At 50.0% G+C, this 17,283-nt stretch overlaps 1 protein-coding gene across 4 annotated transcripts in view; it reads left to right on the top strand.

Annotated features, from left to right (window-relative positions):
• Positions 1-40: 40 nt before the first annotated feature.
• IKBKB (inhibitor of nuclear factor kappa B kinase subunit beta) overlaps positions 41-17,283 on the top strand; it is a 57,826-nt gene continuing 40,583 nt past the window's right edge. Inside the window, exons 1-4 of one of the 4 annotated variants that reach the window (XM_010368039.2) lie at positions 41-208; positions 823-945; positions 14,914-15,008; positions 16,310-16,427. In XM_010368039.2, the coding sequence (XP_010366341.1) occupies positions 841-945; positions 14,914-15,008; positions 16,310-16,427 (318 nt within the window). In that variant the 5' untranslated portion in view covers positions 41-208; positions 823-840. The remainder of the gene's footprint in view (positions 209-822; positions 946-14,913; positions 15,009-16,309; positions 16,428-17,283) is intronic. The other 3 variants (XM_030937427.1, XM_030937429.1, XM_030937428.1) reach the window with 3 other exon arrangements.

Below are 17,283 nucleotides of genomic sequence, written 5' to 3'. Positions count from 1 at the left end.
CTCGCGGCCACTTTAAGAGCGGCCGCGGCCCACGTGCTCAGTGATGTCAGAGCAGGAAGTGTTTGAGGAAGTCGCGCCGCGCTGCCCGCGTTAAGATTCCCACATTTTAATGTTTTCAGAGGGTTATCAGAGCCCCGGGTTCGGCCGCCCCAGCCCCGCCTCCCCCGCCCCGGGGAGCCCTCCCCCTGCCCCGCGTCCCTGCCGACAGGTGAGTCCCACTCGCGGTTGCGGCCCGGGTGCCACCTGCAGGCCCCGCCGCTCCGCTGCCTGCAAGGCCCAGAAGAGCCCTCTGTGCCGCTGGAAAGTCGCAGCTTGCGGACTGGGGAGCGTTTCACTCGTGCGGATTGGAGTTCGGGAAGCCGGGAGAAACAGCCCTGGCTGGGGTGGCTTCTTGGGGGTGGGTGGTTTTGAGGGAAACCTGCGATTTATGGGAACATTGTAAAGAAACACGTGACCGAGGGGACGCTCAGAAGTAGGTTCTGTCCCTGCCACTTCGGGCAGAAGGCGGGCAGGCCCGGGCGCCCCTGGTGGAGTCAGCTGGGGATCCCCTCGCTGGGGCAAGGGCGTGGACATCGCCTCCCTCGGTGACTTTCTTCCCTGCCTGATGCCACAGCAACCGGATGGGGGAGGGTGAGAGGGACAAAAGTTTGCCACAAAGTTTGGACAAACCAAACACATTGGTTTCTTTACAAAGTAAAAAACCAGTTGTATTTTTCTTCTCTCCCATTCAAGAGCAGTGGTATCTCTTGCCTTCTCCATCCCGTTGAGCTCCATTTTTTTTCTTAATCCTAACTTTTTTTCCCCATCCCAAATTGCTTACAGAGTTAGCACGACATCAGTATGAGCTGGTCACCTTCCCTGACAACCCAGACATGTGGGGCCTGGGAAATGAAAGAGCGCCTTGGGACAGGGGGATTTGGAAATGTCATCCGATGGCACAATCAGGTAGGCCCTCTGTGCAGCTTGGGGAGGGGCGGGAAGCCAGGCTCCCTCTTCACTGCCTTCACTTTCTCTGATCCTACTGGGCCAAGGGCTCACCTTTGGCTTTGGTCATCTTGGGACAGTGAATAGGGGACTGGGAAGAGGGCTTCAGGACTTCTGAGCTGACTCCAGGTTAGTGGTCTCCAAGCTTTATTGACTATGTCACCTAAATAAACAGTAAAAAAAAAGTTAAGCTCTTAGTCTGTATTATATATATATGGTTACAGTAGAATATCATGTACTAATATATACTGATATATGTTATAAAACATACAGAAATAGGAAAATTTAAAGGATGAAGCTAATTAAATAGTTTAAAATATTTTAATTCCTTGATGCCAGGAGTTCAAGAGCAGCCTGGGCAACATAGCAAGACCTCGTCTCTACAAAAAAGTTTTAAAAATTAGGCAGCCAGCTGGGCGTGGTGGCTTACACCTGTAATCTCAGCACTTTGGGAGGCTGAGGCAGGCGGATCACGTGGTCAGGAGATCGAGACCATCTTGGCTAACACCATGAAACCCCATCTCTACTAAAAATACAAAGAATTAGCCAGGCTTGGTGGAACGTGCCTGTAGTCCTAGCTACTTAGGAGGCTGAGGCAGGAGAATCACTTGAACCCAGGAGGCGGAGGTTGCAGTTAGCGGAGATTGCGCTGCTGCACTCCAGCCTGGGCAACAGATTGAGACTCCGTCTCAAAAAAAAAAAGAAAATTAGGCAGCCATGGTGCGTACCTGTAGTCCCACTACATTGGAGGCTGATGTGGGAAGATTTCTTGCCCAGGAGTTTGAGGCTGTAGTGAGCTATGTATGATTGTGCCACTGCACTCTAGCCTGGGTGACAGAGGGAGACCTTGTTTCAAAACCATTTTTTAGAAATTATTTAAAATGTCGGGTGCATTGGCTCATGCCTGTAATCCCAGCACTTTGGGAGGCCGAGGAGGGAGGATCACTTGAGGTCAGGAGTTTGAGGCAAGCCTGGCCAACATGGTGAAACCTCATCTCTACTAAAAATACAAAATTAGCTGCTGTGGTGGTACGTGCCTGTAACTTCAGCTACTCAGGAGGCTGAGGCAGGAGAATCGCTTGAACCCAGGAGGCGGAGGTTTCAGTGAGCTGAGACAGTGTCACTGCATTCCAGCCTGGGCTACAAAATGAGACCCTGTCTCAAAAAAAAAAAAAAGTATTTATAATATTTGCTAATTATGATGTCTTCCCAGTATTGCTTGCAATACTGCACGGTACAAAATAAGCAGATCCACATGAAAGTGAGAATTATTTTAATTTTGTGGAGATGGGGTCTTGCTATGTTGCCCAGGCTTGTCTCGAAATCGCGTCCTCAGGCAGCCTTCCTGCCTTTGCCTCCCAAAATGTTGGGATTACAGGCCTGAGCCATGGGACATGGCCTCAGCTGAGGTTTTTTTTTTTTTTTTTTTTTTTGTAGTGATGGTGGTCTCTCAATGTCCAGGCTAGTCTAGAACTCCTGGCCTCAACTGATCTTCCTGCCTTGGCCTCTCAAAGTGCTAGGATTACAGCCATGAGTCATTGAACCTGGCCTGTTTTTATTTTTAATTGACACATAATAATTGTACATATTTATGGGGGATAGTGTGATATTTTGATACATAATGTGTAATGATGAAATCAGGGTAATTGGCATATTTATCACTTGAAACACTTATCCTTTTTGTTGGAAACAGTCAAAATTATTTCTTCTGGCTATTTTGAAATATACAATAATTTTTTTTTTTTTTCCCGGAGATGGAGTCTAGCACTGTTGCCCAGGCTGGAGTGCAGTGGTGCGATCTTGGCTCACTGCAACCTCCGCCTCTCGAGTTCAAGTGATTCTCCTGCCTCAGCCTCCTGAGTACCTGGAATTACAGGTGTGCACCACCACGCCCGGCTAATTTTTGTATTTTTAGTAGAAATGGGGTTTCACCATGTTGGCCGGGCTGGTCTTGAACTCCTGACCTCAGGTGTTCTGCCCACCTCAGCCGCCCAAAGTGCTTGGATTACAAGCGTGAGCCACTGCGTCCAGCCTGAAATGTATAATAAAGTTTTATTCACTGTAGTCACCCTGTTGTTCTATAGAATACTATAACTTATTCTACCTGACTGTAATTTTATACCCATTAACCAGTCTCTCCCTATTCCCCTCCACACCCCACCCCCAACACCCTCACCCTTTCCTGCCTCTGGTGACCACTGTTCTACTTTCTACTTCTATGAGATCAGTTTTTTTGTTGTTGTTGTTGTGTTTTTGAGATGGAGTTTTGCTCTTGTCATCCAGGCTGGAGTGCAATGGCGCGATCTTGGCTCACTGCAACCTCTGCCTCCCAGGTTCAAGCGATTCTCCTGCCTCAGACTCCCGAGTAGCTGAGATTACAGGTGCCTGCCACCACACCTGGCTAATTTTTGTATTTTTAGTAGAGATGGGGTTTCACCATGTTGGCCAGGCTGGTCTTGAACTCCTGAACTTAGGTGATCCCCCCGCCTCAGCCTCCCGAAGTATTGGGATTACAGGTGTGAACCACCGAGCCTGGCTGAGATCAGTTTTTTTTTTTTTTTTTTTGAGATGGAGTCTCGCTCTGTTGCCCAAGCTGAGGTGCAGTGGCACAATCTCGGCTCACTGCAACCGGTGTATCCTGGGTTCAAGTGATTCTCCAGTTTCAGCCTCCCACGTAGCTGGGATTACAGCCGTGCACCACCACACCTGGCTAATTTTTGTATTTTTAGTAGAGATAGGGTTTCACCATGTTGGCCAGGCTGGTCTCGAACTCCTGACTTCAGGCGATCTGCCTGCCTCGGCCTCCCAAAGTGCTGGGATTACAGGCATGAGGCACCATGCCTGGCCTTTTTTTTTTTTTTTTTAATTTTTAATTTCTTTGGAGATAGGGTCTCAATCTGTCATCCAGGCTGAGAGCAGTGGTGCCATCATGGGTCACTGCAGCCTTGACCTCCTGGGCTCAAATGATCCTTCTGCCTCAACCTCCTGAGTAGCTGGGACTGCAGGTATGTATCACCATGCCCGGCTAATTTTTTGGTTTTTTGTAGATAGGAGGTCTCTGTTGCCCAGGCTGGTCTCGAATTCCTGGACACAAGTGATCCTCCCACCTCAGCCTCTCAAAGTGCTGGTGAACCCAGGTGTCAGCCTACTGATTTTAACCAACTGAGATCTGTTTTTTATTAGCTCCCACGGATAAGTGAGAACATGTGGTATTTACCTCTCTGGGCCTGGCTTAATTCCCTTAATGTAATGACCTCCAGGCTCATCCATGTTGCCACAGATGACAGGACTTCATTCTTTTTTATGGCTGAATAAGAGAGTCCATTGTGTCTATGTACCACATTTTCTTTATTCATTTGTTCATTGATGGACATTTAGGTTGATTTCATATTTTGGCCATTGTGAATAGTGCTGCAGTAAACATGAGGGTGCCAATATCTCTTTGATAAACTGATTTCCTTTCCTTTGGATAGATACCCAGTAGTGGGATTGCTGGATCATATGGTAATTCTGTTTATAGTTTTTCTTTTTTTTTTTTGAGACGGAGGCTGGTCTCAGGCTCTGTCACCCAGGCTGGAGTGCAGTGACATGATCTCGGCTCACTGCAACCTCCGCCTCCTGGGTTCAAGCAGTTCTCCTGCTTCAGCCTCCAAGTAGCTGGGATTATAGGTGTGTGCCACCACACCTGGCTAATTTTTATGTTTTTAGTAGAGACAGGGTTTTGCCATTTTGGCCAGGCTGGTCTTGAACTCCTGACCTCAGGTGATCTGCCTGCCTCAGCCTCTCAACCTGTTGAAACTACAGACGTGAGCCACTGCGCTAGCCTTATTTGTAGTTTTTCAAGAAATCTCCATACTATTTTCCATAATGGCTGTGCTAATTTACATTCCCACCAATAGTGTATAGAGTTTCCCTTTCTCCACATCCTTGCCTTCATTTGTTCTTTTTTGTCTTTCTGATAATAGCCATTTTAACTGTGGTGAGATGACATCTCATTGTGGTTTTGATTTGCATTTGTCTGATGATTAGTGATATTGAACATTTTATCATATACTTGTTGACCATCTGTAAGTCTTTGAGAAATTCCTCTTCAAATCATTTGCCCATTTTAAAAATTGGATGATTTATTATTTTGCTGTTGAGTTGTTTGAGTTCCTTGCATATTCTTGATATTAATCCCTTGTTGGATGGATAGTTTGCAAACAATTTCTCCTATTTCATAGGTTGTCTCCACAGGTTCCATAGGTTTACTCTGTTTTTTCTTTTGCTGTGCAGAAGCTTTTTAGTTTGATGTAATCTCATTTGTCTACTTTTGCCTCTGTTAACTGTGCTTATCCATAAAATCTTTTCCCAGACCCTGAAGCACTTCCCATGTTTTCTTTTTTCTTTTTTTTTTTTTTTTGAGTCTCACTCTCAGCTGAGACAGGTGTGATCTCGGGTCACTGCAGCCTCCATCTCCTGAGTTCAAGCGATTCTCCTGTCTCAGCCTCCTGAGTAGCTGGGATTACAGGCAGTGCCATCATGCCTGGCTAATTTTTTTTTTTTTTTTTTGAGACGGAGTCTTGCTCTATCACCCAGGCTGGAGTGCGGTAGCGTGATCTTGGCTCATTGCAAGCTCCATCTCCCGGGATCATGCCATTCTCCTGCCGCAGCCTCCCGAGTAGCTGGGACTATAGGTGCCTGCCACCATGCCCGGCTACTTTTTTGTGTATTTTTGGTAGAGATGGGGTTTCACTGTGTTAGCCAGGATGGTCTCGATCTCGTGACCTAGCGATTTGCCCACCTCGGCCTCCCAAAGTGCTAGGATTACAGGCATAAGCCACCGCACCCGGCTACACCCAGCTAATTTTTCTTTTTTGTGTGTGTGACGGAGTCACAAACTGTTGCCCAGGCTGGAGTGCGTTGGCACGATCTTGGCTCACTGCAACCTCCGCCTCCCGGGTTCAAGCGATTTTCCTGCTTCAGCTTCCCAAGTAGTTGGGATTACAGGCACCTGCCACCATGCCTGGCTAGTTTTGATATTTTTAGTAGACACGGGGTTTCACCATGCTGTCCAGGCTGGTCTTGAACTCCCAACCTCAGGCGATCCACCCGCCTCAGCCTCCCAAAATGCTGGAATTACAGGCATGAGCCACTGTGTCCAGCCTAGTTTTTGTATTTTTAGTAGAGACGGGGTTTCACCATGTTGGCCATGCTGTTCTCAAACTCTTGACCTCAAGTGATCTGTCCATGTTGGCCTCCCAAAGTGTTGGGATTACAGGCATGAGCCACTAACAGGCGCCTGGCCTGTTATTTACTTTTAAAAAGCCAAAAGCCAGCTTCCTCCTCCTGCCGGCTGAACCCCATGCAGTCTGTCTGCACCTGCCTCTCTGTCATTCCTCCCCGTGGCTGCCCCTGGTTCGGGTGCTGAGCCCTCTCGTCGGACAGGCCTCCCTCTCCTCCACGTTCATCCAGGATGAACTCTAGGCTACCTCCTCCACAAACCTGTTTGGGATGACTTTGTTCTGTGGGAACTGGTTCTCCCAGTGAGTTCCTCCAGGCCGGCTCCTGTGCCGCCCTTCCCGTCTGATGAGAGTAAGTATCGTCAGGACCCTGCATTCCTGCTCAGCCAGGGTTGGATCTGGCCTTGGAGTTCCTTCAGTTCTCCTGTAGCAAGTGCCTGACGTTGTATATGTGCTAGGTGCCCCAAATCATCCACTCTGCCAGTCCACAAATATTTATCTAATGTCTATTATGTGTACAGTGGTGATTAAAGCGCATCTTTGGAGAAGGGAAAGAGCCATTAGTCAACTAATTATAAATGTAAGCTCCTAAGTATTATAAAGTGTGAGTTGGGAGAAGGACCCAGTGCACTGAGACCTTCCGTTGGAGTGGGATCAGTCAGTGTCAGAGGAGGTTCCCCAAGGAAGTGGCACTTGAACTGAGGTCTTAGTAGAAGTCAGCTTGGCAGAGAAGGTGGGAGGAGAGTTCCAGGCCAAGGGAGAGGCTCCTGAGGGCCCCTGTGGAGGGCAGGTGTGGCAAGTGGGCAGGACCGAATGCCAGTGTGGCCCGAAGGGAGGATGGGGTACAAGTGCCTGGGTGGCTGAGGGTGGACTGTGTGAGTCAGACCCTGTGGTATTTTTTGGGCAGTTTCAGCTGAAGAGGTTTTGTTTTTATGGAGGAGCTGTGGAACGATGTTAGAGGGAGGTGCTGTGCCCATGGGAACAGATTGGGAGGGCCCAAGCAGTGGGCGGTGTGTTAGGAAAAAATCAGCTCTGGGAAGAAATGCCCTGATCCATAGTGCGCAGCAGTTCTTATGGGGTAGCTACTCCCACCAGGGCTGACTTCAAGCCACCAGCAGTTTAACAGCCCGCTCCGGCCAGATTCCTGAATAGTTAACAACCAGCTCTCGGTGGCTGCTACTACAGTGTCACTGGCACCGTCCCAGTGATGCAGGCAGACCAGGTCTGAATGTTTTGGAGTCATCCAGGTGAGAGATGGGGAGGGGTGGGCAGACTTAAACGATATTTAGAACTGGTGCAGTGGCTTATGCCTGTAATCCCAGCACTTTGGGAGCAGAGGCAGTCGGATCACCTGAGGTTGGGAGTTCGAGACCAGCCTGACCAACATAGAGAAACCCTGTCTCTACTAAAAATACAAAATTAGCCAGGCATGGTGGCGCATGCCTGTAATACCAGCTACTCAGGAGGCTGAGGCAGGAGAATTGCTTGAACCCAGGAGGCGGAGGTTGCAGTGAGCCGAGATCGTGCTACTACACTCCAGCCTGGGCAACAAGAGCGAAACTCTGTCTAAGAAAAAAAAAAAAAGAGAGAGAACTATATTTAAGGGGTGGAATCAACAGGGCTTAGTGGTGGAGTAGAGGTGGAGGGGAGCAGGAGGAGCGTAGTACCTGCAGGTCCTCAGTGGATGCCTACCCGTGAGCGGCCCAGGCCAGGAAGCTCTCTACCTTCCTTCCCCATGGGTTCTCCCTAAGTTTGGGAAATCTCTAGGCCTGCTTTGGGTGCTAAGGAGAGGTCTTTGGTCATTGTCCAAGTTCAGAAGGTGAGCGTTTGTGTTCTCTGTTGTGGACCCCTCTGTTCACAGCCTCTTAAAAGAAGCAGCTGGGCTATGGTGGTGTTGGTTCCTAACTCTCATGGTTTTACTCCACATAACAAGTGTGCACTTTCCTGACACTCCATGCACTGTATCTTGTCTGCAGAAGAGGGAATGTTTTAGTTATCACAATAGAAATTACATGAAAAAGCCCCTAAGCATGGGTATCCTCAGTCAGAGAAGTGGCCTGATAATCAGAGGCATCATTTACTGAGAACCTGCTATGCGCCAGCATCAAACTACATATTTATGTGCTTTCTCTCCAGCCCTCACATCTCTAAAAGGAAGTACTGTTGTCTTTGTTCCCATTTTGTAGTTGAGGAGACTGAAGCACAGTCTCTGTGACTCACCCACAGAGGCTGAGCTTGCAAGCAAAGAGGCTAGGATTGGAACCTGCGTCTGTTCAGAACCCAACCTCATGTTTTTCCATTGTGCCTGTGGCCTCTCCATGGTGGGGACTCGGGGTGGGGCCTCGGTGTTCCTTAGGCTTTCCTTGTTCCCTACAGTCTGAACCTCTTTGAAGCAGGAAGGGGAAAACATTTCTTTATTGGTTTTTTGTTGTTTGTTTTTTGAGACAGGGTCTCCCTCTGTCACCCAGACTGGAGTGCAGTGGCTCAATCAGGGCTCACTGCAGCCTTGAACTCCTAGGCTCAAGGAGTCCTCCCACTTTGGCCTCCTGAGTAGCTGGGACTACAGGCATGAGACCCCATGCCTGGCTAATTTTTTTTATTTTTGTAGAGATGAGGTCTTTCTATGTTGCCCAGGCTGGTCTCGAACTCCTGGGCTCAAGCAGTCCTCCTGCCTTGGCCTCCCAAAGTGCTGGGATTTCAGGCATGAGCCACTGTGCTTGGTTGAAAAACACTTCTTTGGAGAACAAAACACTTATAAGTCTTCCTTGTTAGACAAAGGACCCCACACTGAGTGTTTCCCAGGGAGGGAGGGCAGTTAACAAGCAAGCCCCACCAACCTGCTTCCCCTGTTCTTGTGGTTCTCCTGCCATGCGTGGGCCTCACCATTCCACACTGTGTTGAAACTCGCTAAGACCTCCAGCTCAGGGTCAGCACAAACCACTTCCCAGTACGGTTTAGACAGGCTGACATTTTCAGTGAGACCTCGGTTAAATACTAAAGGAAGAGGAGGAGGAGGTAACCAAGTGCCCCCACGTGGCAACATGGTTTGGGATTAGGGGTGGGAACACAAGACTCAGTCACACAGACCTGGGTTCAGATCCTGGCTCTGTCAGCATCTTGGCTGTGGGTCCCCACTTTTCTCATGGATGATGGGGATTCTCCAATATTGATCCCTCATTGCTGGGTCCCCAATATGGCTGGGCAGGAGGTAGGTCAGCTGCCTTCTGGAAGCGACCCGGAGTACCTTGCGATATCGTCATGTTCTGTGTGCACTTGGCTGTGAGGAGGGCAAGGAAGTGCTGCCTGGAGCCCTGCGGGATGCTTGTTGGGGTGGAGGAGGCAGTGTGTGCACTGGATGTTAGAAGGCAGAATGTTAACAATCCCTTCTGTGAAGCAGCATGGACCTAAACTCGTCCCTTCACGGGACAAGACAAAGCTCACCCCAGCTTATCTCTGTGCTTGGAAGCCTTAAAGCCTCTGCTCCATTCAGTCACTTCTCTAGGGATTTATAGAGCCTGGGCCCAAGCTCTGTCGGGGATAGCAGGAAAAAAGGGGCCCTGCTCTTCGTGTGCTTACTCTCTGATCACAGTGATCCAGGGAGCATTTAGGAACACATTAAGTGAGTCTAAATCTAAGCACCCAACTGCATGGATAACAATGGCTACTGTTTCTCCAGGGCAGCATATGGCAGCCGAGCTGGGTTCCCTGTCCGCATGATCTCTCCTGAATGCTGGGGAAGGGAGGCTTCTTGGGGTGAATGGAGCTTTAGCAGGATCTGGAAAGGAGGTAGACTTTCGAGGGCCTCACAGGAAAACAGAGGCCGACTCAAGTGGGCAGAGCAGCATCTCCACAGGGCCAGAAAAGGAAGTGAGGCTATGGTCGTTTATTCCTGGCTCCCTGTGTTCAGATGCTGTGTTTCATTTTAGCTGACATCCCTGGAGCGGATGGAGCCATCCCCATCTTATGGATAAGGACCCAGGGCTTATACCATGGGCTCCTATCACACCTTTACCATGTGATGGGGGAGGGAGTTACACCTGGACCTGCTTGTCTCCGGAGCCCGAGCGCCTAGCTCCCATGGGTGAGGCGGGAGGCCACTGTGCCCAGTGGGGGTCTGCACTATAGGGAGTAGGGTGAAGAAGTTATGGCCCTCATAGCGTAGACCAGGCAATGCTGGGGCCCAGGGTGTGTCCAGTCGACTACCTGCTGAGTCGGGTGAAATTGCAGCTGGATCCCGGACCTTTTGTCTTCCAGCTGTGGGTCCTCCTGCCCAGTCTCTCTGCCCCTAGCCTTGTGCCTCCTTTCTGAAGCACTCATCTCAGGGGGTGGGGTCTGAGAAGGAGGAGGCGGTTGTTACTAATTGTCCCCGTGTCCACAGTGGCCTGGTTGGATGCTTGCCATGATAACAGGACACTGGGCTTTCTGTGCTAAGGGTCTAAACGTAGCTTTTGGCCTCTGTGAATTTCCCCTGAGTCATTGAAAGAGGTGAACTTCAGGAAGCTGGGCCAGCCCCTTTTGTTTCTTCTGTGACTGGTCTTCAGCTCGCATCTGCCAGGCACCTTTTGGTCTGAGGATGTGCTTCCCCTCCGCCTTTTTTACACCTTATGACACACATGCTTATACACAAGTTTTATGTTTTCATGCATGAAAGGCAAGGAATTGCAAACTCTGAGGACCTTCATAATCACTACATTCAATCTGGACATACAGGGGAACTTTTCTCCCTTTTCTCAAAATACAGACCAGTTTTCTGTTGTTGTTTTGTGTGTGTTTATTTTTCAAGACAGGGTCTCACTCCAGTAGCCCAGGCTGGAGTGCAGCAGCGCAATCACAGCTCAATGCAGGTCTCACTGTATTGTCCAGCCTTGACTTCCCAGGCTCAGGAGATTCTCCCACCTTGGCCTCCCAAGTAGCTGGAACTACAGGCATCTACGACTATGCCTGGCTAGTTTTTAAAAATATTTTTAGTAGAGACAGAGTCTTGCCATGTTGCCCAGGCTGGTCTCAACCCCCCTGGCTCTAGTGATCTACCTGCCTTGGTCTCCCAAAGTGCTGGGATTATAGGCATGAGCCACCACGCCCGGCCACAAAGCAGTTTTGAGTTTTGTCCTTCACGAGGAGTTCATGTACCAGATGTTGGGTACTGACATGGCTCAGGCCTAGTCTGGGTTTCCACAGAACTAAGCTAAGACTCAGTAGATTCCAGGAAAAATAAAGTAAGCCATCCTTCTTACCTTACATCTGTTCGAATTCCACTGCTAGCGAAGAACAAACACCCCGGGGTTTCAGAACCGGTGTTCGTAGCCTGCTTCTGTGCTGTTTTAATTGAATTTCGCTTTCTAGAGCAGGTATGTTTTTAATAACAAAGTAATTCTGTTTGCATTTCTGTTTCAAATGAAACATTACTCATGGAAAAACTGGGAATATTTCAGAATACTTCCTAGAGGCAGATGAAGGCCACTGTGTTAGGAAAAGTTTAAGTGTGTCTGTATCTACAGCAGACCTTCCTAGGCCCAGGAAGTTAGGATTTCGCCTCAACTCTAGGGCGAAGCTGAGCTGTCTGTGAGTAGAAAGTTAGTTTTGGTCTCTATGCCCAGATATTTAAAGACTTGTTCAGTGTTCACATTGCTGAGTTCAGTCTTTTTAGTTTGCATTTGGATATTTAAGACCAATTTCAAGTCTTCAGTATCAAAATCTCTTCCTGATTCTGGGTTGGGCCAAGTGATAGCTGTGTATCAAGTCCAGTGTTTGTGTTGGGCAAAAGACTGCAATTTTCCAATTTGTAGCTAGACAGATTACCTAAAATCACTTAATAAACTGAGTCATCTAATCTACTTTTTGAATCTGATTATCTGTCCTGTTTCATTTGTGGTAGGTAGAATAATCCCCCCCAACCCCACCAAGAAATCTGCATCCTAATCTCTGAACCTATGACTGGGTGGGGCAGCATGGCAAAAGGAAATTAAGGTTACAGATGAAATTAGGTTTCCTAATCAGCTGACCTGAGATGGGGAGATTGACCTGGCTTCCCTGGGGGTCCCAGTGTAATCCCAAGGGTTCTTAAATGTGGGAGAGGGAGGTAGCAGAGCCAGTGTCAGCTGATGCATGTGAGGAAAATGGCGGGCCATGGCTGACGCCAGGATGGACTAAGGGGCCACAAGCTGAAGAAAGTGGCGCTTCTAGAAGATGCAGAGGGAAAAGCAGGGAAGCAGACTCTCCCCTAGAGCCTCTGGATGGAGCACAGCCCCACCAACATCCTAGCTCTGGCAGACGCACGTCAGGCTTCAGCAGATAGAACTGCAAGGAAATAAGGTGTATTATTTTAAGCCACCAAGTTTGTGGTAATTTGTTACGGCAGCAATAGAAAACAAGTGCACTCTTCTGTGTATTGAAGTTAAGTTGCTGCAGATTTTTTGGTATCTTGGTTTAGTCTCAGTCATTCTGAGGTAGCGAACCATGAGTTACAGTCTCTTTTAGTCTCTTTGGCTAAACCATTGCTTGGAATACTGTCCATGGAAATGTTGCAGGGTGGATGGAGGTGGATAGATGCTCTTGGCAACGGCAACTCACACTGCAGCGGGGCCATCAGTCTCTGTTTGTGGAACCCTGTGTTCCCCACGTCTAAGCTCCTCTGCAAACTCCGCCTAACTGGAGGCAAGTGTCTGTAGCAGTGTCTCAGTGCTGCTATCACAGAGTAACTGAGAATGCGTAATTTATAACAATTTTATTTCTTATAGTCCTAGAGGCTAGGAATTCCAAGATCAAGGCAGGGTGAAGGCGAAAGGGCAAGATACAAAAAGGGCCAAACTTGTCCTTTTATAACCATCAGTCCCACCTGGGGTACAGAGCCATCAAGTTTGTATCTTCATAAACTGAGAAAACAGAAATTGGCCTAACAGGGCCTCTAGGACATCCTTCAAGTGAGCCACAGTAGAGTCTGGTACAGTTCTGAAATCTCCTACTGTTGGGTACCCTGTGCCACACTGCAGACGCGGCTCTTGCCCAGGTGTGTGTGCGGGTTGGGAGTTTTGTGCTGTAGGTACACAGGAGGTGCAGGATGTTGGTGCAGGTCAGCTTGTTTAGCGGTGGCAGGATTGGCTCTCAAGCTGGGGCTCTGGGAGCTGCTACCCGGGGCAGCTGCTGCCCCGCAGTTGTCCTGGAGACCCCCCATGGCCAAAAGAGGTGACAGTGGTGCAGTGGTGACTCCCTTGTGGCAGCTGGAGTGCCTGAGGCCAGAGCTGCTCTCCCTGCTGCTTGTGCCACAGCCTCAGGGCCTGCCTGTCTCCGGCGTCCCCACTCATGCACCAGGGAGAAGAGGGGAGGCCGCCAGGAGCCAGTGGCTCAGTTCATGATTCGCCAGGTGCAGGAGCCACTGTTGAGGATGCTGCTGGTTACCTGGGTAGAGGTTAAAGCCCATGAAGATGGACAAGTCTATAATTTGACAAAGAGAAGAGAAAACAGCCCATTACTCTGCAGAAAGTAACTCTTTGGCATGTGCACTGAAGGAAGTAGCTGTTACAGGAGTATAGTGGAGGGCGAGACCCTCTTGAGCTGGGCAGACCATGGTGCCCATGCACCTGTACTGGCAAGTGTAGAGGAGCAGGGCCAAGCGCCAGGGTGGGTGGTGCCATCTGGCTGCAGTGTCATGGGAGAGTGGCTGGAAATGCAGGTGGGAGCCAATCTCTGCAGGATTTTAAACAGGAGTACTCAGATGACCTGGGTTCCCTGCTCTGCGGGGTTACCAATACCTGCTAGAGGCTTGTTTTCAAGCCTTGAAGTATGGGTGTCAGTATTCCCATTTTACAGAAGAAACTGAGTCAGACCAAGTGGTTTGCCCAAGGCCACATAGCTAGTAAGTGGCACAGTTAGAATGTGAACTAGCCAGTGTTTCATCTGCTATATTATGCTACATTATGCTTGCATTCTGAAAGGACACAACTCACATGGAGCAATGAAGACGCTCAACGTGGTGTTCACTATTAGGTTGAACCACATGCAGGTGCTATTTTTGTAGGTCAATGTGGTCAATTAGCAGTGTCCCATGGGTCAGCCTAATACAGCAGCAGCCAGGTTCGGACAGAGAAACCTCTCTTGGCAGGAATGGTCAGCAGAGGTTTCATGGTGGGGCTGGGAATGGAGCAGGGCCTTGAAGCCTCTGTAGTCTCTGGATGGATAGAAGTGAGGTGGGAGAGGCTGGGTGCGGTGGCTCACGTCTGTAATCCCAGCACATTGAGAGGGGGAGGCAGGCAGATCACTTGAGGTCAGGAGTTCAAGACCTGCCTCACCAACATGATGAAACTTGTGTCTACTAAAAATACAAAAATTTGCCAGGCATGGTTGCGCATGCCTATAATCCCAGCTACTCAGGAGGCTGAGGCACAAGAAATCACTTGAACACGGGAAGTGGAGGTTGCAGTGAGCTGAGATTGTGCCAGTGTACTTCAGCTTGGGCGACAGAGCAAGGCTCTATCTCAAAAAAAAGAAAAAGAAATGAGGCTGGAGCGGTTGGGTGAGAGGTGGGGTGGTAAGGAGACAGCCCGAAGGGCAGGTGCTACGTGGCTGTCGATCGGTGTGTACATGTGACCTCGGAGCGCCAGGAGGTGATTGCAGGTGACGCCTAAGGACTGGAGATCCCTCCCACGCAGCAGACAGGGTGGGATTTGGCCTGCAGCTCGCTCTGCTGGTCCCCACTGTGCTGTTTCTGTAGGAAACAGGTGAGCAGATTGCCATCAAGCAGTGCCGGCAGGAGCTCAGCCCCCGGAACCGAGAGCGGTGGTGCCTGGAGATCCAGATCATGAGAAGGTGAGGGCCTCGCGCACCCCAAGGGAAAGCTGGAGCAGCAGCCCCTGGTGTGTCTAGAAAGGAGAGTCTTGCTGGGCGCGGTGGCTCACGCCTGTAATCCCAGCACTTTGGGAGGCTGAGGCAGGTGGATCACGAGGTCAGGAGATTGAGACCATCCTGGCTAACACAATGAAACCCCATCTCTACTAAAAATACCAAAAATTAGCCAGGCTTGGTAGCGGGTGCCTGTAGTCTCAGCTAATTGGGATGCTGAGGCAGGAGAATGACGTGAACCTGGGAGGCAGAGCTTGCAGTGAGCCAGGATCGCGCCACTGCACTCCAGCCTGGGCGACAGAGCAAGACTCCGTCTAATTTAAAAAAAAAAAAAAAAAAAGAAGAGAGTCTTAAATCTCTGCCCCTCCATTAGGACGCCAGCCCGACAGTCTCCATGGTGACTCTGCTGCTTCTAAAGACGCCAGAGGAAGAGCAGCTAAAGTCCACACTGGGCCTTGTCAGGGACTTTTCATCAGTTTCATTATATTAAATAAGTTAACACAGTTATCACAGTGACTTTTCCTTTGTCAGCAAAAACAAAAGCCTTCTTTCTTCCTGTATTTCCAGTTCCAAGGTGGTACGTGACCGTTCTCTGCTGTCATGCTGCCGCTGACATTTATTCCTCTAGCGTGGAGACTGGGCTGTACATCTGCCTGGTGGCTGCTGACCCCCTAGCTAGTGAGGTGGGCTCTGAAAGAGCCAGCGAGGAGGACACCAAGCAGGGGCTCCTCTGCCAGCCTCTTAAAAAGAGGAAGTGCCATTTGGTTACATCATAGTTCCATCTGGTTACATGAGTTCCTTCTCAGATCCCTCTCTGTGTGTCCACCTTGGGGTGATGTGTGTGGGTGAATCAACCTGCCGAAAAATAAACAGAGAAAAGAAAAAAAATACGAAAACAAAAAGAGCAGGCACCACCTTGTTTGCCTGCTTGCATGTGTGATACATCCCCCCCATGTGGAGGGCATGAGATTGGAAGGTCCTCAAAGGAGCAGTTTGGCAGCACGATGAGGACTTGGGATGTAGCACGCACAGAAAATGGAAGTTACACGCAGTGCGCCCTCAGGGTCTGAGTTCTGGTGCTGCGGGTGGGGCTGGGTGCATGCCACTGACCGGGGCATTGCAGTTGGCCACCCATCCTGGGCTCTGTCTTCCTCTGTTTCGAAGCCCTGGGTTATCCTGGGCCTTTGTTGCTGAGACCTGATGGGGGTGGTAGGGATGGGTCTGGGCAGGAGTCTGGCTCTACTCTCATTGGTTTTCCTCCTTCCTAGGCTGACCCACCCCAATGTGGTGGCTGCCCGAGATGTCCCTGAGGGGATGCAGAACTTGGCGCCCAATGACTTGCCCCTGCTGGCCATGGAGTATTGCCAAGGAGGAGATCTCCGGAAGGTGAGGCTCCCGCGGCTGCCAGGCATACAGCCTGTCTGGGCAGGTGGGACACCAGGAAGGGGGATGGGGAGACCTTTCACTTCTGTCATCATCAGGAAGCTTGGGGAACCCCAGCAACTCCAGCAGGGCTGCTTTGCCTCTCAGATCCTCTGTTCCCTGTCCACCTGGGGCTGGTGTGTGTGTGTAAGCCAAAGGCACTTCCGAGAACACCAGGGAAGAGGGAAGGGCGTGCTGCACACTCTGCTGGGATTACTCCAATGACAAGGAAAACTCATCACAGGTCTGGGCGTGGGGAAGGACTGGGCAAGTTCCAAAACACATGCTTCCTCCCTGGGCGTGTTAAGGCCACATTAGGCCTTTGGTGCCAGCGCCACTGCTCTCCTTATTAGGAGGGATCTTATTCCAGAGATGGGATAGCACCACACACGGGGGCAGGGAGCATAGCAGAGAGGGAGTGGGATTCATGATCAGAGAGCTGGGCCAGGACTGCAGACCTGCTCCAACCCATCCAACCCACCCAACCCACCTGACCCACTTGGACTCATCTGTGGGGCTCTGCTCTCCACCTTCTCACCACACCACCTCCTCTTCCCTAGAATGTTCACTTCTGGTGGGTAGACGGCAGCCCCTTCTGGTTTCAGGGGCAGTTGGGTGCCCTCCTCCCCATTGTTCCCTGTGACAGTACCACACAGCCTGCTAGTACATGTTACCTCATTCGATTTCCAACAGCTTACACATGAGTGCACAGGTATGGTTCCCACATCACGGGTAGATATCACGGCCCAGAGAGGTTGGGCCTCACACAACTGTAGCAGCAGAGCCTGGGTCCCAGTCCACACAGACCTAGCCACAGGCC

This window comes from Rhinopithecus roxellana, chromosome 9, assembly GCF_007565055.1.
Source record: "Rhinopithecus roxellana isolate Shanxi Qingling chromosome 9, ASM756505v1, whole genome shotgun sequence".
Taxonomy (NCBI): domain Eukaryota; kingdom Metazoa; phylum Chordata; class Mammalia; order Primates; family Cercopithecidae; genus Rhinopithecus; species Rhinopithecus roxellana.
The sequence above is the reverse complement of the archived record's forward strand: the minus strand, read 5'-3'. Positions and strand labels throughout refer to the sequence as shown.